This window comes from Poecilia formosa, unplaced genomic scaffold (assembly GCF_000485575.1).
Source record: "Poecilia formosa unplaced genomic scaffold, Poecilia_formosa-5.1.2 Scaffold68, whole genome shotgun sequence".
In the NCBI taxonomy this organism is placed as follows: domain Eukaryota; kingdom Metazoa; phylum Chordata; class Actinopteri; order Cyprinodontiformes; family Poeciliidae; genus Poecilia; species Poecilia formosa.
Genome location: NW_006800007.1, coordinates 394,563 through 422,230, shown reverse-complemented (window position 1 = coordinate 422,230; position 27,668 = coordinate 394,563). Strand labels below are relative to the sequence as shown.

The 27,668-nt window shown below is 36.3% G+C and overlaps 1 protein-coding gene across 1 annotated transcript in view; it reads right to left on the bottom strand.

Moving 5' to 3' along the window:
• fat2 (FAT atypical cadherin 2) overlaps nt 1-24,149 on the bottom strand; it is a 96,456-nt gene extending 72,307 nt beyond the window's left edge. The window contains exons 1-3 of the mRNA XM_007555038.2: nt 23,938-24,149; nt 7,389-10,652; nt 5,006-5,317 (exon numbers count right to left, since the gene is read on the bottom strand). Of these exons, the coding sequence (XP_007555100.1) occupies nt 5,006-5,317; nt 7,389-10,623 (3,547 nt within the window). The 5' untranslated portion in view covers nt 10,624-10,652; nt 23,938-24,149. The remainder of the gene's footprint in view (nt 1-5,005; nt 5,318-7,388; nt 10,653-23,937) is intronic.
• Nucleotides 24,150-27,668: the final 3,519 nt, after the last annotated feature.

Genomic DNA, 27,668 nt, shown 5'->3' with positions numbered 1-27,668 from the left:
GACCATCAAAAAGTGGTCCCGAGACCAAGACCGGTCTGGAGTACTACAACAATACACATTGCACCCACTAAGCCATGTTTCCAGAGTGTGTACAGATAGTTCTTTATTTGGGAAAACCCCCAACATTTTTATGTGTAATTTCTTGTAACTGATAAAATGCTGATGGCATTTTCCATTCCGCTTAAAGCTGAAAGTGACGAAGGCACAGAAACCTCCCGTATGAGGACATTTCTTACAAAAAAGCATCCATATTCAGCAGTAGCAGAATCACCATGATATGGTGGCCAGGACAGGAAGCATATCTGCTTGAAAGTATTCAATTTTTCAAGTATCAATAAACAATGAGCATTTTGATTGCCTTGCCTTTCTCTGAAAAATGGGTGTAAACATGGATCACATGTTATATTGAGATGTTTATGGTGTTTCACGTTATTGGTTAATATGTCCTGTCATGTTAACACTCATTTTGAGGGAAGATTTGAGCTTCTCACATTTTGACTTTGAAGTTCATGGATGTTGTGGCAATAACATTATCTCACCAGAAATCAATGATGGAAACAAAAAAGGAGCTATTTAATTGTTTCATTTAAAATGCAAACTACTGAATTAAGATATAAGCTGATTTTCATTTTTGTAGTTAAAATGAGCAGACTTTTAAAAGTGGCTTAAGTTTCTAAAAACTTAAAAATTGTATTTAATAGCAAAATTATTAACAAAAGATATTTAAAGATAATCTAATCTCATCTTCAGCAAGCAATGTATGCATCCCCCAATGATGTCCCTATGAAAATGTGATGAATTAAAAGAGATATTTTTGTTTGTTGAAACCTATTTTTGATACCTATTTTATTTACTTGTCGATCTGTATTTGATTTGTGGTGAAAAATAAACCAGAGGTGCATAGTAGAAGTTTTTATTGTACACCCTTTAGGACTTTGTAGTCATCCCGAGAAAGTAATAATTATTGTTCTTAGAAAACTCCACCAGAAAAGGACATTTATTATTTTTAGTATTCAGTAGCTTATTACACATCTGTTGACAAAGTTATGTGGCAACAGAAATAAGAATATGAGCTGAAATACCACTAAGTTGCAGTCTATATTTAAAGTACACCAATATGTTGCCTGCAAATTGACCTAAACAGTTTTTGGACCATGAAGCTACAGTTGGTAATATGCTATGGTTTCTTTTCATGGGGTTACTGACAACAAGAAAGCACAGGATGAGAGATTCACCTTTATGCGGGCTTAAGTATCAAATGTCAGATACAAAAACGCATCAAAATTCACCCCTTATCAGTAAATGGACCATAAACTTTCTTTAAAAGTTTGACAAATATGCCGTTTCAAAATGTTAATGAAATGGGTACATTCCATACTTGTCTGGCCTTGCCAGTGCACAACTGCTTTATCAAATAATGAAACCTATACCTTTACCAAAGCAATTTTCTTATGAAGCAGCAGCTTTGATTATTAAAACTTAATGTGGGATAATTGTCTTTTTTTTTTTTTTTTTTTCAAAGCAGAACTCATTCCTGCCTGACACAAAGTAATTCTTGGCTGAAACCAACAGACAATGCTGCTGCATAAAATATGCTTCTTAGTCAAAAGCATTAGATGTGAGTCATTTTTATCCTGTCAGAACATGAGAGGTTTCTGCACAACTCACCCCACGCATTAGTAATAGGTGGTTTATCTGTGAAAATAAGACAAGGTGGATCATGTTCCAAAGATCCCGTTTCAACAGAACATTTATTTCACTCACAGTGACTGTACCTGCCTAAATTCATGTGGTTTATTCACATTTGTGGATGTAATAAGAAGGTGTTAATTACTTTCAGTTTTAGCTATCTTTTGATGCCAGAAAACATAGTTTTGATGGCAACTGAGCAGATGAGAGTAGTCACACAATTAAATTTAATTATGTTTTTTTCTGAAACCAACTAATATAAACTTCTTTTCTACTGCAAAAATGTATATCCTGTTCAATGTAGAATTTCAACAAGTTAATTTGATTTCCAAGACATGATTTAATGACATAAGGGACACATAGTAGTTTTTTTTTTATCCTAATTTTCCATTGACCCAGTTTTACAAAATGATGCTGCCACCAGCATGTTTTACCATAGGGATGGTCAGTATTTGTAGGATTGGAGTCGTGTCACACTCTCTCCAATTTAAAGTTAACAGATTGAACAGAGTTCTCCCTGTGAGATGTTTAAAGCTCATTTTATTGTCCTATAACCCAACAGTTCTTTAAATGCCTTCTTAACTTTCTGAACTGACCTCTCTGCTGTGTTCTTTGGTGTCCGTTATGCTCTCTAATCACCAATGTTTTCCAACAAACTTCTTTCTGTCCTTTACAGAACAGCTGTATTTCCACTTAATTTAAATGTCACATATTTGACTCTATCTGCTAATTAGATGACATCTGAAGGCAGGCATTGCTAGTGTGATCAGTATAAGACTGAAACAGAAATGCATGTCATAAGTTTTAGATTTGAAAAAAAAAACAAGGTCCTGTATTACATAAATACATAGGTCTGTCATTTTGCAGATACATTAGTTGTGACATGATAAAATACCCAAACATTCAAGGAGTATGTATTTTTTAAAGGCATTGATAAGGGTAAAATTAAAAGTAGGTTTGTTTTTACTCTACAAAAACCTTGCATTTTAACAAAGCTGTTTACACTTTAGACAGCATTTTATAAGACTTCTACTCAGAAGTTAGAGTGAAAGTTTTAGTTTAGTAGCTTTTCTGCAGAGATTCTGGTTCAGATCCAATTAAATGATCTCAGACCAGACTTGACGTTAGGAAATCCTCAGGATACAGAAATACACAGGAACACAATGAAGGCTTTCAACCAAAAACACTCTATTCTGTTCTCATATCTGCAAGTAAATGAATATCAAATACAGCTGCGCTCAGACAAGAAAAGGCCTTTCCTGGTATGACACAGCGGGGCTGTTTCGACACCTACAACTTGTCCTGTCTCCTTCTCAACACAACTGGCCTTCTCTTTCTGTAATCCCTCAGTCTATTAGCCTTAGGGTGTGGACAAACAGCACAGCAGATAATAGGAGGAGGACAGTACTTGTAGCAGCTTGTAATGCCAGTGCTCATGGTGCTCTCCTTCACCTGAACATCAAAGTCCTCACCAGGTAATTGGGTTGTAACTGTCAAGAGTTTGTACAGATACTAAGGGTTTAGTGCTACTTTTTTATAAAGATTTACTTCTCCATCAAAATCATGAAGCAGTAAGTTTAGCAGTGACTGCTACTTTACTTGCTTCCAAGTTTTAATTTCAGCTTTGCTCTCTGTGACACGCCTACCTGCGCTGCTCAGACTTGTACAAACAGAAACTTTTCAACAGACCTTCTTGTGAATAATACAACTCCTGCCAGCCTTTACAGCTCCTTGTAAAGACTGTAACCCCTGAATCAAAATGTGAAACTTGCCTTGGGGATGTGCTGAAACTATGAGAGATGTCTTTTGAACACAAAGCATATTTTAGTAAAGGTGTAAATTATTCATAGGAGAACAGGAGGCCTATATTTTTGCTTAAACTGCATGTGCAATACATATATAGCAAATTGAAATATGATCCATTTACACCCATCATACCACAGTGGAGGTAAACTTGCATGTTAACTTAAAAATACGTATTTTAGAAGAATAATTTTGCTTTATAATGTGAAAATAAACCATACCTATTTACCCATCTATTTATAATTATCTATATCTAAGAGACCAAACAATAAAAAATAAAGTTTGAGTCAACCCTAAACCAACAACATTTTGATTTACAATGTAATACAAAATGGCAGTATGCAAATATTTTTGTTAATGGAAATAATGATTTCCTTGAAACTCATTTTCTTTTTGTAGGAAAACATTTGTGCAAGAATATATTCAGAGCTGGAAATAAATGTATTGTACAAGAACAGAAAGAAAGAACAAAATCTTTTAAATGTAGTGTGTACTTCAGGATATATCAGGACAATAAAAAGACCTCAGCTAGACTAAAACACACCACAGATTGCAACATTACCAACATTATTAAGAAAAGCAAAACCAAACTGGAAATTTATATGAGAAACTAACTGCACCCTAGCTGTTGTCATAGAGAAGTAGCAGCCAGATGCTGCAAAGTAAATGCTATTGATTTACAAGTCATCATCAGTGGAACCACCTCAATTTCTTGCTCTGGACCAAGCAGGTGTGTGTTAACACCAGGCTAAACTGGGAAGGCCGCATTGTCTTCATTATGGGAAAAGTTAAATGCCCTTTCCAAACAAAGTAAATTTGATTCTGCAGTTTATTATTCTATATGCTAGCTGTTGGTCTCCATAGGATTGAATTTCCCAGGAAATTCAACCCACAGCCGAACCAATGACTACAATCCTCAAAGAAACAACAAAAAAGTTCAAGACCTCTTAGAATGGTCCAGTTTTCTGGCAGGCAAACTGGAAATGAGGGTATAAGAGCAACTTATTTAAAATAGATAAAGGTAAAGCATATTCTCTCTAATAGCATGTCAACATGACTTAGGTTTGTTGCATTTGAATGAATCACACCACATTAGGAACAATCTTCTTTGGACAGGAAAGACCAAATTAAAAGAGTATCTCAGCACAAACACTTTTTTCACCCCAATATCCAATGTGATAAAGGGTTGATGATATGGTCTTTTATTGTCTTAAATGACTTGGACACCAAGGAGCTAACCATAAGCTACCAACTATGACAATTAATTGTGGAGTTTAGCATAAAACTATCTATTCGACAATTAAAACATGGCTTAAACATGGGCAATGAACCCAGACACAGCAGGTGAAGAATGCTTGGTTTTCTGCTTGAAAAAGAAAAAAAAATAGTTGCATTGGCCTGGTCAAGTCTAAACCTTAACATACCTGTGGAGAAGACCTGCTATCTAATAAGATCATAGAGAAAACAATGACTCTACAAGATGCTGCATATGTTTTCTTTGAACTGTTTTTACCTGTTTTTGGATCCACGTCAAAATACGTCTTGTGAGATTCCTGCATCTGATAGGAAAGCTTCCCCTCAGAGGACATGTCCAAATCTGTGGCCAACACCTGGATGACTGAGGTCACTTTATCCACCTTTTCCTGGACAGATGCAAAATACACTGGCAGGGAAAGCTCTGGAGCATTGTCGTTAACGTCCAGAACCTCCAGAAAGACGTGAGTCCAGGAGATCAGAGGCTCAGTTCCCAGATCTGTGGCGTAGACAGAGAGCCAGTAATGCTGTACCGTCTCTCGGTCCAGCGCTTCTGCTGTACGAATCACACCTGAAGAGCACGAAAAGATTCAAAACATTATAATCTGTTTTAAGATAAATATTCTTTTTTTGTCGTTCTTTTGGGAATAGGAGGGGAAGAGAACTTTTACCATTCTGAGCTAACTAATTTGGACAAAACTGTTTACTTAAAAATTCTTAATTGAAACCTCAGTCCATCAAAAGCCATATGAAGAAATGTCAGTTTAAACTTTAAACTGACTCCACACAGGGTGAGAACTCAAAAAATAAAAAAAAGAAGAAAGAAAACAGGTAATAATTCAGCACTGTTCCACCATGACAGAGAACTCTATTTACCCTGATTTTATCTGAACCCTAAGTGCAGCAGCAGGCTAATGGAATGCAGGGCCGATATGCTGCGGGGTCACCAGGTATCTTCCACACTGATGGAAAAATACCTGAGGAAGCACTGCCCTGTACGACAAGTTTATCAAAAACTCAGAAACAGCATCAGGAAATGGATTGATGTAAAGATCCACTGTGTTTATAAACTTGCTATATTGTACTGGCAATAATATGCAAATGGGATTTCATGTTTGTGGTTATACCTGACTTTGACCTTCAGCCTAGTTGGTAGCAAATGCTGATAAATGTGTCTGTGTTTCTCTGCTACATCAACTGTCACTAAAACATTCTCTCTGCAAGTTCTATTAAGATTCTCTTTAGAGATTTCAATCACATCACTTGAACCTTGTCAGGACAAGCAGCAACCTGGAGCTCAGCTTGCAGGTGGACTGTCTAATAATTTCACACCTTTAAGTGATTTGTGCAGTCTGATGATTTTTGAATGTGTAAAAATTACATATAACATGATAATGAATGGACAGGTGACGTTAACACAATGTGAATCACTGAGCGTGGCAGGCTCTCTTTCTGAGAATTTTCAACCAGTTTTTAAATTTCATTGAAATGAGTCTCTTTAACATTACTTCAGTAGCTGCCACATAAAGTACAAAATATTTGAATATGAATATATGTAAGTACTAAGTTTTATGCTACAGAATAAATAAAAACTGCCCCAAGTTGTATGGAGACCATACAATTGATAGGGATCTGACTGCACGGATTTTACTTGATTGATAGGATTAGTTTTCATCATCTTTTTACAATCAAAATAGTAAAAACAATATTTAACATTTTCTAATGTTCTTGCTCTCCACTGAAGAGGTTGTTGTTGTTGTTAACCGTTAAACTGATCTTCACTACAAAGAAGAAAACCTGACAAAATTAATATAAAATTACCAGATAAAATTGATAGGTCAACAAAGCACTTCAAAAATACTCTTCCATCTCACTGTATTAAGGTGACACAGTTGTATTGTGTACATCATAAACACAGCTGCTAAATGATCAACTGCCTGGGGAAACAATACATGCTGGCTAAACTTCTCATAGTTGAAGAAAAAAAAAAAAGCATTATAATTATTGAAGATGAAAACATTGGAAGACTGTAGCTGGCTTTGATTCTAATCATACAGTGACCTAAAGGCTTAATTTAACTGACAAGCTAATCTCTAAATATTTTTAATGTACATGCATATGCCAGTTGTGATGTTTATGTTGCACTTTCTCATTGCTTTTAAATAGTTTTTCTTTTATCCTGTCTTGCAGACATGGATTACACTGAAGCTTTATGTGGCATCAAACTGCAGCACTTATGTCTGATTTAGTGTTATTAACTAACTTTAAATATCATCACCTTTATAAAATAATGACCTAAGTCATTTTTTGCCTCAAGTGATTTTGGCAAAAAGTAAATAAATAAAAATGCCTTTTGGGAAAAAATGACTTAGGCCATTGTTATAGGAAGGTGACGGTGTGGATAACATTTGACTAAAGAAACTATTCATAAATATATTGGATTTTCTTATCAATGTGATCTTTGTAAGGTATTCATAGTATACATGTTTCATGCCATTGCATTTTCAATTGATGCTAAAAACTAACTTGACAAAACTAGAGTGTTTCTGGTTACTCTGTCATTCAGTTTAACCCCAAACTCAATATGTATTTAAAATTGCAACATATTATTGAAACAGTGGAAGAAAGCTCAATTTATTTACCTGTTTCTTCATCAATAGAGAAAACTCCAAGCCCAGAGCCATCGCTGATATGGTATCTGACCACTGCATCTCGACCCAGATCTTTGTCCGAAGCTGAGACCATTACCACGGATGTCCCCACTGCTGCATCCTCCATCACTGCCGCTTCATACACAAACTCTGTGAACACTGGCTTGTGGAGGTTTTCATTGACATCCAAAACCTCAATTTCCACAAAACAGGACGATGACAAGGAACGAGGGAGGCCGTGGTCCACGGCTTGAACTGTGAGATTATAAGATGGTCGCCTCTCAAAGTCCAGCTCACGTTCCAGGGTCAAAGTTCCAGTAGAGGAGTCGAGATGAAAGATCCCACCCTCTGTGCTCATTAGTCTGTATGTGACAAGACCTCCACTACCTAGGTCTAGGTCTACGGTCTCCACCCAGACGAGCAGAGTTCCCACAGGAACATCTTCTGCAACTTTTATATGATAGACTTTTGGCACAAATTTAGGTGGGTTGTCATTTATATCCTCCAAAATCACCACCAGGTTAGTGGTAGAGAACAACTGAGGACCAAGTCTGGCTTGATCTGTGGCTCTGATCCAGAGATCATGTCTGGGAGAGTTCTCTCGATCCAATGGACCCGTCACAATCACCTCTCCAGTCAGTTCATCAACTCTGAACGTGTCAGTCGGAGTCAGAAAGGAGTATAGGACATTTCCATTCAAATCTGTGTCAACGTCCACTGCTCTGGCTCTGAAGATAACAGAGTTTTTCTCAGCGTTTTCAGGTACTTGAATCACATATCTGGGCTGATCAAAAACAGGAGGGTTGTCGTTGATATCTATTACGTTTACAGCGAGAAATTTCCAGGCAGATGTTTGTGGTGTTCCCAAGTCGTAAACTGTAATGTTCAGAATGTAAAACTCTTTGGATTCTCTATCCAGGGGGCAAGCTAAACGAAGTTCTCCAGAAAACGTGTCAATAGCAAAACACCCATCTTCATTTTCTGTTGATATTGCATACACCAGCATGCTGTTATAGCCAGAGTCCATGTCTGTGGCCTTGAATTGGAGAATGGTCGAATTAAGTGTGTAGTTCTCAGGAACATCAATAGAACTGGGAATGCTCTTAGCAATTTTGGGAGAATGTCTGTTAGTGATGTGGATATCCGAGAAAGATTCTTCTTCTTGGTTGATTAAAACTGGCTTTATTGACTCTATTAGTTTATCAGTCATCTTTTTAAAAATGCCTGTTTCCAAGCAGCTCACTGTTGCGTTCTCACCTTTGTTTGTGACAGTTACTCTTACAACTGAGACTTCAGAGTGATGCTTTCCATCTGTAGCAACAACTCTCAGGGTAAATGAGCCCTCCTGTGGGGGAATTTGCTTTTTAAGAAAGACTGAACCAGAAATGGAATCAATGCCAAAGATTTGGGCCTCATTTCCTGACTCTATTATGTACTGGAGCTGCTGCAACTCATCTAAATCAATGGCTGAAATATCAGCAAGTATGTGCCCCACTTTTAAATCAAGCGGTATTGTGATGTTGCAGCCGACTCTTTCAAACAGAGGGATGTTATCATTCAAGTTGTTCAGGGTTATTGTCACGGGGCATTCGCTGACCTGACTGAAGGGACTGCCACTGTCCGAAGCCCAGACTCTTAGGTGATACCGCCGTTTCATAAGTTCATAGTCTAGGTGTTCAGAGGTGGAGATAATGCCTGTAAATGAATCTATTGTGAAAGGTAAAGGTCCAGAGCTCGCAATAGAGTAGGTAACAAAGCCATTTTTACCTGCATCAATATCGAAAGCAGTGACTTTTAGAACGCTGCTGCCAACAGGCATGTTTTCATCCACTGTAGCCTGATATGATGTTTGTCTGAACTGCGGATTGTTATCATTCTCATCAGAAATCTTGACCACAATATGAGTCTCTGCTTCACCATGATTGGCCACCACATCAAATTCATATCGATTTTTCCTCTCGTAGTCAAATTTCTCTGCTGTTATGATAATCCCAGTTTTGGGATGGATTTTAAAATTCAAGCTGTCTGGATTGCTTTTGATGCTGAATGTAACATTTTGATCAAATGAAGTGACAGAAACTTTAGTCACATGAGTTTTAGGAGGGCAAAATTCACTTAAGGTGACAGTATAGGTGTCCTCTAGAAATGTTAAAGGCCAATGAGGACCTGCTGGAATGTGAATTCTTGTAATTGGAGACAGAAAGCTTGGAGAGCTCCTATCTTTAGCTTGAAGGGACAAATTCAGCCCAAACGGACTTTGAGACCAAACAATCCTCTTTGTTGAAATCACTTGGAAGTCCATGTTTTGCACACCTGAAGGGATTATCTCAAAACACTGGTGAGGATCCCCATTTACAATATGAAGAGATTCCACGGGCTTGACTCCTGCTTCAACATGGATGCTGATATCTACCTCTCCATCTGCAGATACTTTGGGTTTTGGGGGAGGGGTGATGACTGGAAACTCCTTTGGCATCTTTTGTATGTTGACTGTGACGCGAGCAGTGTTTCCAAATTTTTGGATGCCTGATATCTTTTTCGTTCTGTCCTCTGCTAAAACTGTGAGGTCATACCTCTGCATCCGAGTGTGATTGAGCTTCTTGACAAGGGTGACCACGCCTGTGAATGGATCGACAGAAAATGGATGAGCTCTGCTTGTGAAGGAGTAAAAAAATTCAGCATTGGTTCCAATGTCAGCATCTGTTGCGCTGACTTTGACCACACTCGTCTTGAGTGGAGTGCCTTCCATTATATCCACATTGTACGACGCGGGATAGAAAAGCGGCTTTAAGTCGTTAGTGTCGAGCACTTGAATAAACACCTTTGTCTTAGCCTGTAATTCAAAAGTGCTTTCTGTTGCTTCCACTGTGAGAGTGTAGCTGTCTCTGACCTCCCTGTTCAGCAGAGCTGAGTTACTGCTGCGAGTTTTGATCCTAAGAAAGCAGAAATCCCCCACTGATAGAGCCTCTGCTTGGAAGAAGTCTTCATCGTCACCTGCAACGATGTTATATTTGATGTCCCACAATTGGTCTGTCAGTGGAATACCCATCTTCACAGGGATCTCAACATATATCCGCGGGGCAGAATTTTCATTGATAGTGGCATTGTAAAGATGGTGTGTGAAGCTTAACAGAGAGGTGTCTTTTCCTTTTCCCATTACTCCACGACACTTTGCTACAAGGAGAAATGTCACTAAAGTGAAGAGTGTTGTTCTTGATATTGCCATCTTCAGTACCTCGTTGTCTGACCTCAGACCTGTGAGAAGGAAAAACAGGAGTATTAAAGGATGTATTAAACTTTAAATGAGGAACAAAAGACGCTTTGAAGCTAAAACAATGGAGTCCTTTGCTCATGTTTGTATCGACTTGTTCATCTGCACATAATACACTTGTAGTCATAACTAATACCCAGGTTATTATGTATACATGGTACAGAGCCACACAACAGCAGAGAGGAGGCCTGTGGCGTGTTTGACTCGTCCTAACTTGCCCATACAGAAAAACTGTAAAACAAGTAAAACAGAGCAGTGTTTCAGGGCCTTCAAGCTGTTTCAGACAGGTGGCTTCTAGATCCCTTCCTCATAATTGTTCCTTTGAAGAACGAGAACTAGGAAAAAAATAGTTGACTTGATTCTCTCTAAGCTTCTTCTTTGGCAGAAGGATTTATTGTTTGATGACTTGGTGTCTTGCAGATGACATCAGAGGGTTAAGCAGGGATCTTAATTTAAATGGCTGTACCAGTAACAGCTGACGTGAATCACCAAACTGCTGCATTCATATCATATTCGACGCAAGACTGAAATGTTAGACAAAGACGACTATCAGAACAGTTTATATTGACCCCACTGCATAGTGCTTAATTATTTCTTCAAGACTGTGCTTCTTTTTAATTATTGTTCATAAAGCCAATGATGACTTATAAATGATTAGCCTAGTAAATATCGTTTGTCCGTACAAACGACAAACGTTACAGTTACAGTTACAGTTAAGTAACTTAATGAAAGAACATTTCCCTGAGCTGAAATTGTAACTTTAAAATATCTCAAGATAAATGAATAAAATGATAAAACTGAAAAATGTCTAAGTTATCATCTTTTCCTTCTCTGATGATCTGGTTACTCCGGCCTGAAACCAAAAGGCAGCAGGTAGAGGAGACAGTAAGGCACAGCATTTATTGCATTGTGCTTTGAGACTGTTTCATTGACAAGTACTGGTGACTACCTCCAAAATCTGAATCTTGAAATGTCCCACAGCATTAAACAAATATAAACCTTCAATAATGGTCTTCTGAAAACACCAAACTAAATCAAAATTTAAAAAAAATATATGGACTAAACTCTGAGGCCAGGTTGGTGCCACAAAATCCAAAGCTTTATGAAATGAAATGACATCAGACTTTTAAAGTGCTTCTGAGGACAGTGAGAGACACTTTACATAAAATCAGTCATTCCCATTCATGCACACGTTTATATGCCTTAAATCAACTCTTCCAGTTTTCCCAAGAAGAGGAGTCACATATCCAACCAGACTTGCTTTAGGTTTTGAAAAAGCATGTGATAAAAAATAAAATTCAATTGAGGGAAGTTTAATCAAATATCATTAGAGTTAAATATTTTCGTATTCAGTCACCTTGAAAAAAGAATGAGTCCAACAAGTAACATGAAGCCAAAAATTAAAAATTAAAGTTTTATGTTTATGATGAGTTTATGTGCAGGTTCCAGTGCTTTGCTTTTACTTTCAACCTCTTCATGTCTAATGGTGAGAAAATTAATTCTGACATTTTGCCGTTGTAACTTATCTGTAAAAAAAATCTATGTTTTTCATACCATGATGTTGTTGAAACAATTGCGTAACCGATGCTATCAAAAATCACTGGAACTACGATTAACTTAGATCCAAATGAGATTTTAACATTCCATGGTTGGGTTAATGTTTTTCTTCAGTGCAGGTGCTGCATTTTCTTTAACCACAAAGATATATAAAAAAAAAAAATAAAAATCAACACTTGTTTCATGAAGCTAAATGTTAACTCATATTAGGATGTCTAGTTTTACTGTATGCACTTTATTTGTGAACAGCATTGTGGACCCTAATCCACCAAAGTTTTTATTGTATATAACCACAAAATGCCAATGTTAAGATTTATAGATTTTTAAAATTGTATTGTAATTAACTACTATGACATATTAAGTTTGTTACAGAATCTACTTTTTTGATTAGGTATTATCACGACAACTCTTTTTTTTTTGTCAACAAATGAAAAGAAAGGATACGAGTGTAGGACCAGAGAGGTCCTGAAAAACTAATTTTGTAGTTTCACAAAAAATACAAAAAATAATAAAACGCCATAACAGCAAAACACCACATGAGCAGGAAGAAGTTCAGCTGTCAAAACATTAATTTTGTGAATCTACAAGGTTCTTTTTTTCTATTATTTGCACAGAATCAGTTAAAAAGCAGAACAATACTTAGAGCAGATCAAAGATTTACTGACATCAGAGGAATGAAACACAACTCCATGCATAGTATTCATGGTTAAAGAAAAAGCTACCTGACACCACTCTGATATTGCTGGAGCACCCAGTTATATGAATAAATGTGACAGAAGTAAGCAAAGAATGCTTACAAAAACCTGTGTCATATTTTAAACCCGTAATCCATGTGGGATCCGAAAACACTGCTCTGGTACACAATATGCTGAACATGCAGGTGTTTGACTGGCGCTGGTGGTTTCAGTAATGGATTCCAGGTATGTGGGATTTTATCTTGAATCATTCGGTGACAGGTATTCAGATTATAACCGTCATGGTGCCACTTGGATTTCAGCTTCTATCAAGAGAATCTTGTAAGCTTAGGGAAAATAAGGCATTTCAGATCTACAGCACGGAACTTTTTTCCAGATATTTTGTCTTTTACCACCACTAAGTGTCTTACTCGTACTTTGCAATGTTTGCTTTTACATATGACTTTGTGCTCCATTTCAATGATATAGATTAATGGCATAAATATTCTATGTCATTAAATACACATTGAGACTATAGGTAACAAATTTTGATGTATATAGTGATGGAAAGCATATTAATTAAGGAAAATTTACTGTATTTGGTAATAAACAGCACCATATTTGACAGTAAACTAAACCCGATTCAAAACAAGTCTTGTAAAACCGGAATACATTATAAAATACTAAAGGTAGTTTTAATATTCATCTTTTTGACTTTTGACGTACAAGTAATGACCAATGGTCCTATACTTCTTGTAATTTAACTGGCCTGATGACAATGCAGACCATTGAATGCTCTTTAGCAACACAATATCACACAGCAGAAATACAAATATTTGTTCAGCTAAAGGTAAATCCTTTAATGAGCAACCAGAGGAGGGTGATTTAAGAAGGAGATGAAGATGGATTACTGTCTGACTACAAACACCGTTCTGTTCAAGTATAATATACCTTATATCAAACACGTAATGAATCCAACAAATCAGCCCTGTTTGCTTTGTCATCCCTGGCTAATAGATGTTTGCTCTCATAAACTGCAAATGGGTTTGGTGTGTGGAAGCCGCCTAGACTGTTCAGAGTCTTTCAAACCACGTAGCTTGACAAAAACAAAACTACTGACTTTCTGTTCTCCTAGTTTTGAGCTTGTCAGTGACTTTCACATCTTTTCATGTTTATTCCTAAAACCTTTCATCAAAAGATACAGCTCTGCAGGGCAGAGGCCTCAGGATGTTACTGTGGTTCAACTCAAACAAACTAACACCTCCCTCCTTCTGTGTGCTCCAGCAATCGACCTGCAGCCACATGTTCGGCTCCAGCTTGCTGGGTCACATTTCGACATCACCCCACATGCCTCCCAGCATAGAAGGGGAACTGTTTTTGCAGCTTTTATTCACCCCATCAACGATCTCTGTCTGTCAGTGAGAGCATGATCAGCTTGTACTTTCTGCTGTGTTGAAACCTACAACAAACTCACACACTGTTAAACACAATGCAGGCAAGTTCTTTGAAGTTTAAAAGCACTTGTTCGGCCAAATATTTTTGACATAGTGGATTACCATCAGCAGGTTCAATATTTTTAATTTTATCTCTCATATCATGTATAGAAAAAGATTCATGATACGCACACGTATGCTGGTAGATCTTGCAATCGACCTCTATTTCTATGCAGCTTTTGAAAATAAGGTATATTACGTAATTCTCAATTTTTCGGTTAAACATGATTTCACTGCAAGTTCAGCTTTCATAACATACTGGATGTTATAAGAAGCATCAACAGCTCTGGAGATGATACTCATCTCTGATGTGAAATAAAAACACTCAAACAGTTAAAGAAGCATGTATCACAATTTAAAATGCTGAAAGCAGATTAATATTCTGCTTCTAAATTCTGAGGTAGCCGTGAACTAGACATTAGGACATTAATCATGGGGTTTCCATTTTATCTGTTATTTATGTGCGTGTTTTCAGTGGGAAGGATGGATACCTATGTAATGCAAGTACACAAAAGATGTATCCTGAAGCATATGGACCTACGTTGTTACACATTTTTATTTTCTATTCTTTTGTTGACTTTTAATGTCTCTTTAAATTTTGATGTATTGTTTTACTGGTTGTAACACTGGAAACTTCTATATACTTTTAAATCTTAATCCTGGAAGTCTACACAGGGACACAGGTTGAAAATTAAATATTGCTAGAAATCTGTGTACATTGGATCAATTTTTTTAAGAGGTAATTTTGCATTTATTTGCCCTTGTTAGATGAACAAAAATAATGAAAATAATGGAATAAGACACATGGTATACAATTGTCCCGGGCTATATTACATTGCTTTAAACATTCATTGATTTGTTTTTGACTAGTCCATGTCTTAACTTGGGATTTTTTTTATCTGCATAAATGAGGAAATTTCTGTTCCTTAGTTAAATTAATCAATGCACTTTTTCATTTCAAAAGTTGGGTTTTGTCTTGAGTGAATATTAGAATTCAAATTTATCTTGATGCATACGAAATGTTTCATGGTTAAGCCTCATCACCTGCATAAGAGTTCATAAAATTGCAGACTTAATCTTATCAGGTCCTTGTTAGAGAGCACTGGAACATCACATCACTGTATGGCCACCAGGGCAGGTGTTAGCCATTCAGATTATAGTTTGCTCCTGTCATGTCAGTCAAAATTAATTATACTTATGAATTCTGAATTGTCATTACCTCTAAAACTAAAACTTATTTGACTATTTAGTACATAAACACAAACTTTTCATATTGATGATATTAACCATTTCACTGACATAAATATGTGCTTTTAAGGAAAGAACTATCCTCAAAAGCACATTCCCAGAACATCTAGTCCCTCCAGGTAGCTTTGAGTCTCCCCTTGTTCTCCAGTTTGGACTTGGAAAGAAATCCTGATTAAAGTCAGAATTCTAAGAAAAACATCAGAATTCTAATCTCAGAATTCTGAGGTTTTTCTCGGAATTAGGAGATTAAAATCAGAACTCTTCGTTATCCTTATCTTCTTATCCTCTTCCGTACTGATCTGTCTACATTACTCTTACTACAACTAGTGGATAAAACACCAAGAGCCCTCAACTGGTTCACTCTAGGCAGATGTTCATGGAGGAGGACTGGTAGGATAAATAATTGATGCCATTCTACAAGTAATCTAATACAGAAGAATAGTTGTTCAGTCTGAAGTGAATACTTCCATTTCATTTTCATTAAATGTGTAAACATTGTACATTTGTTATGAACGTTTAGTGCTTGGCAAAAGCACATTTATTGCTTTCTTTTTTTGAGAATACTTTATAATATCAAGACTTATGATATTTGCCAGGTGTTTAGATGAGTTACAAAAAAAGACACCTGCCTCAGTGTAAAAACTCATTTTTTGTAGAAATAACTTATTTGAATGTCAACGAAATACACCCGGATTGAACTTTTGTCCTTTGTGTGGCTTACTTTTTATTCTGATTATGATTACTGTTCTGAACCATTTAAGCATCTTACTGTGCTAAAGATGAATTGTTCTTGGACAGTAGCTGTCTGAGAAGCTTGACCTCTTTATACAACTCCAAAGGACATTTGTTTTGTACTGTGGTCCAAAACCTAATGTTTTGGACAGTAATCTTATTTTATTTTCAGTATTAAATAAAAATAAAAACTTGTGTGGCATTTTGGAGTAGAATATATTCAGAAAACAGGTCATCAATGCAAGCTTGTTCTCTCCAGCACAGAGCTTTAGTGCATTCATTGAAAAGGTATCCATTTCCTGTGTGATGACAACCACTTTGATGAGATGAATCAAGCATCTGCATGCCTGCAAGTCTGCCACTGAAAACCCAGAACTCTATGACAAAACTATAAGACGAGAGTAAAGGGTTCGCACCGTACAGCTATCATTATCTCTGTCTGTGTTCTGATACGTGTTGAAATAGTTGATGAATAAAAAACATCATGGTCTTTTTTTTGTCTCTGAAAATGATACAGCTTTATGTGCCTTTTGCCGCTGCCTGTGCATTTGTGTTCATCACATGAAGTTTGTTCCTGTTTTTTTGGAAAAACAACAAAAAAAAAACAACAAAAGGAACAAAGTGATTACACCCCTGTCTTTTAGAAGAAAGAAGAGAAGACGACTTGTTTCTAACACAATATATCAGTAATCACATCAAGAAGCTGCTTTGGATCTGGGTGTTTTAAAAAACGGGGAGGAAAAAACAGATCTGGTGCGTATTTCTATAAAGTCAAATTAAGATTCATCTTTATATCTTATTTCAGTAAAACTTATCTCAATTTCTCAACTAAAAATATAATATATACAATAACTCTATTGTTTGTTTTTTTATATAACACTATAGTTTGCATAGAAATGTGGTATTAGAAACTCCACTGATTTTATGCTAACTTTGTGTGGAAAAGTACAGGATACATGCGCACAGCTAAGATACAAGGTTGACTGAATAAGATTTTATCATAGCAGTTTCTTTTTCCTTATTTGCATGCCAGGTGTTTTCCAAATTTGCATGGCAGTTATCAAACAAGGATGAGTTACATTTTCACTACTGGTTGAAGATCATGCAAAGGCAGAGCAAAGATGAAGAAGAAGGTGCTTTGGTCAGATGAGTGCCTACAAAATCACCCGCAACGCTCCATCCCCACTATCAAACTTAGTAGTAGCTGAATATGAGCAAATGCCACATTTTCATATTTTTATTTGTAAAAAGATGAACTGCTTAGAGTGGATTTTTTTTTTACATGCTAGGAATTACTTTCTGTCTTCCTCTTTAGAAAATGACAGATTTGTTTTTATATGTTATCCCTCATTGTTTTTAGTGCAGTCATTAATGCGTCCTCTTCTGTATTTGCATGATTGTCAAGTTCAATTTCCTTTGTATCTATTATGAAAACAACACCTTTAGGCTTTACACAGGTACAATCCGTGACAGTAATGAATTTGTGATGGAATATTAGGCCACGAGGGACGAGGAGCATTCACCTGGTGTCAGTCTATTGACTATTCACTTTTTTATCAAGATGAAAGAATAAAGCAACATTTTCTTTTGAATACAAAAGATGGGGAATGCTTTTCATCTCTGCTGGGAATCACAGAGAAAAATGACCCCAAACTGTCATTGTAGACAATTAGACGTTACAGTGAGAATTAATGGCATGCGGTTCCAATCAAATTAGAAATTGTTACAAAAAACAACAACAACAAAAAATCATGCAGATCATCAACATTACAGGCCATGTTCAAGTTCCCTTGTGTCTGGAAAAGTGACACAAGGGAAGAGTGGTTAAGCTACAGCAAACATTAATGATACAAGGAACAATTTCTAATCAAATTTTTAAATTATTGTTCATTAAATATGTTGCTGATTTGGATCAAAAATATACAAATGTTCCAGTGTTATATACATATAAAAAAAGACTTTTCTTCAGCTGAAAAGAACCTGTCATGATTTCTCTGAATTCCTACATGTAGGTTTAGATGCAAATGATCAGGGGCTGGTTAAACTCACTGCTTTCTTTGGAATAGAGTGGATCATTCTCAGCTGTGTGGGAGAGCCTGATTTAAATCTAACTGCAGGAACTCATGCAACGTACTGTGCCATGAAAAAGTATTTTTCCCATTATAAATTTCATTTTCCTTTTTGCTTAAATGGTTGCCAAAAAAGTTAAACATTGGACAAAGATAACTATAGTAAATCTATGAAGAGCCTTCCAAATAATGGGTTTATAAAAGAGCTATAAAGAAGCCTGACCCTCTGGAAATATGATCACTCCCCTTGGTAAATCATGAATCAGCTGAATGGCCCCATTTTTCCTCTGACAGCTATGTTCAACTTCATTAGCCAGGCCCAGGCCTGACTTCTGGTAAAACTGTACAATCAAGAACTCAGATGAACAGAATCTACTTGGCGACAAGAAGTAGAACATGAAAAATTTATATATATAAAAAAAAAACATCTAAAGAAGCTCAAGAACAGGTCAAAAGCAAAGTGACTGACATTTGTCTCACTGGGAAATAAAACAAAGCTATTTCAAAGACTGCTTATATAGCTCATTTTATGTGAAAACATACAAGGTATTAGAACAAGGTAATAACATTTACCCACACACATCCACAAGCTATAAATGCATACATGCACACCAAGACATGCATGTATTGGTATGCAAGACATGCAAGGCATGAATTTCATTCCATCCAAAGACAAATGCAAATCACAGCTTACCCTGATTTGGACAAAAAAAAAAAAAAAAAAAACATGTAACTAAATTATCATTGCTTATGGATAGCAATAATTTTATAGATGGATACCAAATTAGCATATCTCTTGTATAATGAGGAGCAAGCGATTTANAAAAAAAAAAAAAAAAAAAAAAAATGTAACTAAATTATCATTGCTTATGGATAGCAATAATTTTATAGATGGATACCAAATTAGCATATCTCTTGTATAATGAGGAGCAAGCGATTTAATGCTTTGAGCACAAGTAAAGGATTTTAAATTTGATTCTGGTTTCTACAGGTTGCAAGTCCAAAGTTTTATGTATTATGCTTTGACCTTTCAGTGCCTGTGTTTTATAATAACTGTAACGCTGAATTTAAAAGGCAGGTGAAGAGGCCGTAACAATAATCCAGGGGCACTTGTGACAAATGTCTGATTTATTCTTTACTCTTGCTTATAAATAACTTTTAGCTTCCTTTTTTGTCTGACAAAAGGCAGATTTAGTAATAAAACTTATATGAATTTTGACATTTAGATTATTACACCCAAGTGTCTTGTATCAACAGGAATGCAGAATAACATCTAAAGCATCATAGACTTCAATTTTCTCTCTTAAAAATCACTGTTCAGGATTAAACAATAAGCAAGAAACAATGTAAAATTTGAGAATGTCAGGGACAAAACCACTCCCTTTGATTCTCACATTTGCCAACAGTCACAATTATGGTAGTTCTGTGATAGTTTGAAGACTCTTTTCTGCTTCAGGAAGATTCACCGCCATTGATGGCACCATGGATTCTTCACTAGAAATGGTTGGTTACAGTCAGCAGTTCACAAACTCAGTCTTGAACACATTTGGGTTATGCAAAATGAGAGTGATGTGGTGCTTCATTGTCTGTGACCTTGAACAAGCCAATCATTGTCAAAAACCTTGCAATGTTGCTAAATCAAAAAGATTCTCACAAAGAAGAGTGGGCCAGAGATCCTCCACAAGGAATTTAAAGACTGATTGCTAGTTATTGCCAACAGTTGAAAACAGTCGTTGGCGCCAAGAGTTGCACAACCAGTTATTAGGTAAAGGGGGCAATTACTTTATGACACCAGGCCAAGAAATGAAATGATCAATTGAAAACAGTTTTTTTTTTTTTTATTTACTCAGACTGGCAAGGTCTGATACTAAAAAAACTTATAAAAATTATTTTAAATGAGCTAAAAGTAATTCAACAGTAGTGATGATCCTAAACTGGTTGATTCAAGTAAATATTGGGATTATCCAGATTTTGTCCAACATTCATGTTTTACTTCAGAAAGTTGATGTTTCAGCATATCATTTTCGCCTTTTCAATTGTTTGGGTTAATGCTAATGAGTGCACATTAAACACTGTTCACAGCCATCGTAGTGTGACTAAGTTGGTTCAGCTGAGTGTGTGGTGTAATTATTGTAATTATTGTAATTTTTGTGTTCCTAACGACTGCATCGTTACTCCTGGTTGTACAATAATTTGCAAATCAAGCATAAGATAATTGAAGGTACTGATGATTCTGTAAAAACAAACATGCAATGTGCCTGATTATATAAGCACATAAAGAGGTCTTCCTTCTTTTAACCAACAAATAAGTCTTTGGGTGATATTTGGGGGTTAGGGCTGGACAAGTCTCTCTGTCTTGTTATTTGAAAGAAATGCCTTCAAGCACTTTGTTCTCACTTTATTACTTTTTCCTGAATGATTCTTATCAGTTCACAGCTCTGACCTCTGACTTCTGAGCTAATGACTCCAGTTGGCAGTAAGATTTATTCTCCTGTTGACTTTATCAAAAAGATGACATTACAACCACTTTGAAGGCACAATCTTAACCCGTTTAATCCCTTTTTTTGCCCAGCATTACAGGCAGGAAGTAAAGAGGTCTGGTCATGTGACCTTTCACACTACATGAAATTGATATTGCTTAGAGTAGACACTCTATTATTTGATTTAAAAACTTAAATTAGTTGCTAAAAGTCAAACCAATTATTTTAGAGGTTCAGAAGCTAGAAAAAATGTCTGGCAACAATTGTTGCAGGTGGGATTAAATGGTCAATTTTCCATGCCTGTTTTACTTCAATTAAGGAAATTTGGGTCACGTTTTAACAAAGCAAAATATGTTTTCTGTCTCCACAACCATAAAAACTTAACCATATTGGATAACCTCAAAAGTACCAACACTTTTTTCTCTGTTTTCTTTTACTTTCACAGTCAATGCCATTGTTGGAGTTCACTGAGATCAGACTTCTTGGATTAAGTTAGGGCGAGGTTATGATGCTAACCCCTGTCTGGAATTAGAGAGGGGCGTGGTGTTCACTTTACCTCTCTCACACCCACAGTAAGTAAGGCTTTAACTTAATCTTTGAGGTTGTCCTGTAATGAGTCCCTGCTTTACTGGTCCAAAAGCAGTTAACCAACAGCAGGAGTTTAAGGCATCCAATCAACTCCTGAGCATCTTTACTACTCAATTTAATGTATTTGGTTTTCATATAAATGTTTTTTTTTGTTTTTTTTTAGGTTTGGATGACTCTTATTTTGGACTTCAGTGCCTTCGATTTTCTTCTGCTCTGATAAGCTCTGCATAAAGGAGCAGCAGAATGTTACTGTCGACACAATATCTTATGAACTGTGAAATTGAAAATTTCAGGAAAATAGTCCAGGTAGGAAAAGCCTGTCAGGTGCTTCATCATGCTATCTGGATGGCTCAATAAAGTTTTGCAGGTCATACATCAAATCTGAGTCAAAGAACCTGTGCAGAAACAAATATGACAGGTTTTAGCATTAACTCTGCTCTTTTATATGAAGCCTTAAGCATATCCTACCAATACAAACTCCAAAGATTAAATGTTTTGAGGACTAGAATAGTTATATTAAGCTCCTGGGTACACACAGTTTTATGAAAGCCAACCAAATGATTCTGATTTCTCAGAATTATGATATGGAATGACTCTCTTTTAGCAATAAGTTAACAAAGAGTTACATTGTCTCTGAAATTCACCACACACACAAGCAGTGGAACAAACCACATAATTTATATAACATTAAGTTTATAAAAATAGAGGACTCTTGTGGGCTCCCTTGTTTGGTTTTGGGCACTAGATTAAAAATAATAAAAATAGTGATGAAATCATGAGTCAGTAGAAGTCTATCTGGTGATTGCATTATGTTTTCTTAACACTGTGTCATCCTACACACAGTGAAGAGCTGTTAGTCCACCGGAAGCAATAAGGTAAGCATGTCAAAAAACAACTTAAGATTTGAACCTCGTCCTGAACTAGTTACCTTGATCCCAAAGTGGTGTCAGAGATGGATCAGTTTCAGTTTGTAAGAGTGGACACCAAAATGGCTGGTCCATTTGTGACGTTTCTATCACGTTTGACGGCCCAAACTAGAGCAGCATATATAGTTGGTATCCTTTCCGACGATACAATTTTATCTCTGTGTGAAACAGACTGCTGTCTACAGGGTTAGGTCATGCCAAGTGAAGGGTGAGGGGTTGAGTGGAAAGGTCGAAGATGTTCCTTTGAGTTAAACGGACCCCACACACAAATAAGCACCCACGCCCAGTCTTACAACGAAGGCCATAATTACAGAAAGGGTCAAGAAATGCCTCTGCAGGATTCCTAGTTCGCTTCCCTGCCATTCATTCAGACAATTCTGACAACAGGAGTAGAGCTGGAGTGGACAGGGTAGACGGGTCTAGTTTTAAAATACTGAGGTTTTCACTTGGTTGATTAAATATCTCCAATTTAGACAGAAACACACCTCAAAAGTCCAGCAGGTTCATCTGATGGCGAATCGCTCATTTTACTGCTGGCAGCTTTGTTCATTCTTTTTCTCAAAAAATCCTATCAAACACATTATCAGCCATCAACCAGTTTTAGTTTTCCCTTAAAATCACCTGTGAGGGTAGTAGAAAACTCTTTGTAAACACGCAGTGGTCTGAGCAAGTTAGTTGTAATATTTCAACAATTATTAAAAAATAATGTAAAATTCCATAAGTCAGACTATAACCATGGGCAAGTAATCTAAACTAAATGAAAACTGTGATTTACCTTTATTCTTCAAAAGGCTAAGCAAAGCAACACCTGGATTTTCTTACAAAAGATGTTTGAACAAAAAGAGCAATTTGCATTAGGAACATAATTTGTCGTTATTAAAGTAGTGAGTTGACCATATTTGGAGGTCATCTGAGTGTCCATTCATCACACACACACACCTCCTTCAATGTGTGAATGCAGTGCAAGCAGACCTTGCAGGAAAGTGACAGAAGCCAGAGGGTACACTTTCACCTCAAGACCAAACCAACTTCTGAATTGAAAAAAAGGTTCATCTTGTCCTGTCGCTGCAAAAGATTTGTGCACATGCTCCAATCTGACTGAGCAATTCGTTTTCTCACAAAGTGAACCAGGTGAAAGTTGAAAAACGAAAAGCAAGGAGGAAGACGTTTTAGATGAGTGGAACTGCGTGCGCTGACTTGCGTAAAGCATGTCAGAGCTCTTTACTGTTCTCATGCAAATGTCAGGTTTAAAATTCCAAGGAAACATATAGTTCTTGGAGTCACCCAAACATGCCAGATAATTCACTGTGATTTTAAAAAAGCATCTTGAAGAGAAACCAACATGTTCGGTTGAGTAACATTTAAAAGGTTTTGCTCCAGTTGTAGAGCAACTTTACTGTTTATACCTCCTCCAGAACAGTGTTTAGTTTTACATTACAACTAAATAGCGGAGGCTCTCTTCATAATAAACAGTGTGAATTGGAGTGTAGCAGTAAACTTGCCTGAGGTCCAGTTAGGCGACTCTTCCAGGAATACTTTCTCCCTTGCAAACGCTTCAGGAACTTAAAGAAAACTCTGACAGCATGGTGACAACCAGCATACTCCCACAGACCTGTAGTGTGCAGTCCATTGAGAAAAAGAAATACACTCATGTGAAGTTGTTCAAGTTGGTGTTAGCTCCTTCAAAGTTGCTGCAATAGAGAGCTACTGAGACATCTCAAAACCTCCCTCAGGATCTCCATCCACTCCACCCACTTTTGACTGTCCCTCCTCTCACACCCTCACACACACGCACACACACACGCACACGCTCCCTCCATGTGCCCAGATTGTGGGCCTCCCGCTTTTCTTGCCTGTGGGCTCAGGCCTTTGGACCAAAGCCAAATTTGTCTTGCTTCTGTGGATGTGTACATACCAGCGCCCGTGCGTGTGTGTGAGTTTATGTCTTTTAGCATTTCTCACCTTGTAATTCCCCTTTTTCCGACAATTAATGCGTGTGTGTAATAGTTTCTTTACAAGAGGCCCGCTGTATTGCATTATTGCATAATGTGAAAGCGCACTGACCTTGTGTGTGTCTTTACAAGGTTTTTTTGTGTGGTTTTGGGAACTGACGGTCTGACGAGATGCCTCCATCCTTGCATTCCCTCTGTCCAACCATGATATTTGCAGCACTTTGCACTAAGACCACGGGAGTATTAAAATGTTATATTCCACTGAAATGAAAATAAAATAATACAAAAAAATATATATATGTCTTCTTTCCTCTTGTTTTCATTATTTTTTGTACTTGTGTTAAGATAATAGGGATGGGGACGTGTGTGCGTTTGTTTTTATGTGACTTACATAAAACATTAGCCTCATCAAAACATTAGCCTTTAGCTTGAAGAAACGAGTGCTGCCGTATTGTAGCGTGAACGGATCACTTTCTAAGTTGTCCTGTACGACGGTTGTGATGGAAGAGGTTTTGTTCAATTCAGCAAGAATGAATTGTGTGATCTGGTGAACGGGTCCTTTTAAAATACTAATTCTAGAAATTCAGTACACTCAAATTATCTGCCGTTCCCATCACTAGTTTGCAAACAACTTGGTACATTACTGCCACCTTCTGGTTGTGAGTTTAAAAATGTGTTATTGGTAGGTGAGAAGAGAAAAAAACAATGATTATAACAATGTATTTACCAGTTAAAAGTATTTTCTTATTGAGAAATAGATTTGCAGCTTGTACACACATAAAATCATACCAAGACATCAATCCATTATCAAAACAATAGTCTACTTTGTAGCAATTAACTATTTGAATACACTGTACCTTTTGATAAGCAGTCTTAATTGTAAATAATTTAACTGAGAAATAAATTAGGCAAAATGGTTAAGTACTGGGCTGCAAAACAACTAAATTAATTCACTAAAGTATTTTCCTTTCAGCTTATAAACACAAAATATTGAAAAACCCACCTTCCGTTGTTGAGTCACTGTTTTGCCAGGCAAAAGAAACTCTTTTTATTCGAAGAAGCGGTTCTGAAAATTGTGCTTTTTGTTCACAAAAGTAAACTTTTAATGGAGGCCACACACAGAGTCATCTTTTCTGAACTGATGATTATGGGTGTTACTATGATTAAAACCTAATAAAGATGGGGGTTATTCACTGTTTGTCTGTGTTTGCAACAGACTCATCAGGCTTTTGTGTTGCTGTTGTGTAAACCCTGCAGGTAAGCAGTTTACACAGCTCTGTAAGTCCTAGCTCAGGGCCATTAATGGTTAGGAATGAGGGGGGAGAACAATGGATTTTGTGGGAGGTGTATCTTCTGTGTTTATCATGTCAGGCTCAAGAAACATTAAGTAATTTTGTTCAGATGAAGACCTGAAAACCTGAATATCCACTAACAATTACCTAACAATGACCACTGATTACGTTCTCTAGGTCATCAAAATAAATTAGGGCTTATGAACAAGAAAAAATATTTTAGACCTTTTATGATTCACAGAAAAAATGTTTTCTGACTAATAGACTAATTATGTGTAAAATACTCATTGCATCAATGGACTAAAAATTAAATACTTTTTTTATATAGAAGGTTTCCTCTACAACAAGTCTAAACAGTGTGAATGTATGACGTGACCTCAAAAAAGTTGCTATGATTTTCAGTTTTCAGCACTAAAGAACTGTCCAATTTTCTGTGACATCTAAAAAACAATTTAGAGTAATTTCAAAAAAGTCAAAGTAAAACAAATTAGACAAAATATAGTAATCAGTTCTTGGTCCTAAATAATAATGAAAAAAGGAATAAGACACTTCTTTTCACAGTGTTATGCTGCAAGATGCAAAAAGACAGCCAATTCTGTGTTAACTAATCAAAGGCAGAAAAGACAAACATGAAAATCTTTTTATCTTCACGCTCTCCATGTAGACGTTTTCTACATAAAGAGGTTTAAAACAACTAAAAATAGAATCAGCTAACCAAGTTCATCACAGTTTCAAAAGTCTTGTCCTTCAACTTTCCTGGACTAAAAAAATTAAAGATAGACAGTGTAGATTTTTGTGATTTGAAGCTAAATATTGATGCAATTCTCGATACCCTGAAAAGAACATATAATACAATCTCTATAAACGAAGAAGTTCACGGTCAAGAAAATGTAGAAAAATCACCTTCAAGTTTAACTACAAGATGAGATGAGGTGAGAAAGGAGATAATGTTCAGTCATCAGTAACTGTTTGCTTTATGAAGGACCTAAAGCTGTATTTTAGGTTTTGTTGACAGATTTTTAACATGAACTTTTAGCAAGTACAGTGGAGCTAAAACTGAAGTAAATCAGTATATTTTCTACACTGCTTTGTATCTGTTTAGCATAGCTTAAACGACATTGATGTTATTTGTTAAGATAGAGAAAAACTATTATATGAATTTATGATTGTGTTCCTTCATTGGTTTAAACAATTTAGAGTCAACTTCTTCTCAAATGATATGGAGCAGTCCAAACTAAATTCATGCCATTTGTTAACAGAGATGATGATTATTTCTTTGTTTTGTCTGTGTAGAATAAAATTGGAATCAATACTCAGCTTATATCAAGAAACCAATTGACTAAAGTGTCACATAATTTGTTTCAGTGGGGAAATATATAAAGGAAGCATAAAATAGGGTTTGAAGAGCCTTGAGGTTCCATTTTGAGTTTTCATTTTCATATTTATGGCCCATCTCACCCCAGTGGCTTTAAACAGTGTTTTATTTCACAGAGAGTTGGCTTCACAGCAAGCTTTACCCTTTCAATGCAGAAATCAAAATGTTTTGCCAGCACAGGATGTGGATGAAAGCGGCTCTCCCATCTCGAACCTCATCAGTGGGCAACTGTCACCAAAACAAAAGCTCAACTATTTTACATAGCTGAGGAGAAAAAATAGCCCTAAAAAAAGTAAAAATGCTGAATAAATGTATTTACATTCCTAACAAGGTCAATTGATTCAACACTCCCCAATGACAATACCTATGAACTATCTGGTGAAGATTAACATTTAACGTGAAATAATGCTAAACTATAGGGTTACTTTTAAACCTCTGTAATCCAAAGAAAATCTTTGGAAATAATGAGACACAGGTCTATAAAGTAGGAAGAACAAATTATTAAATAAAAATTAAATGTAACTTAATCACAGATCTGAAGAGCAACTAAAGAAGAGCAGAAATCTCAGGGGAGACTGAGAATGACAAACAGTTTGTGAATTACAAGCTGATGA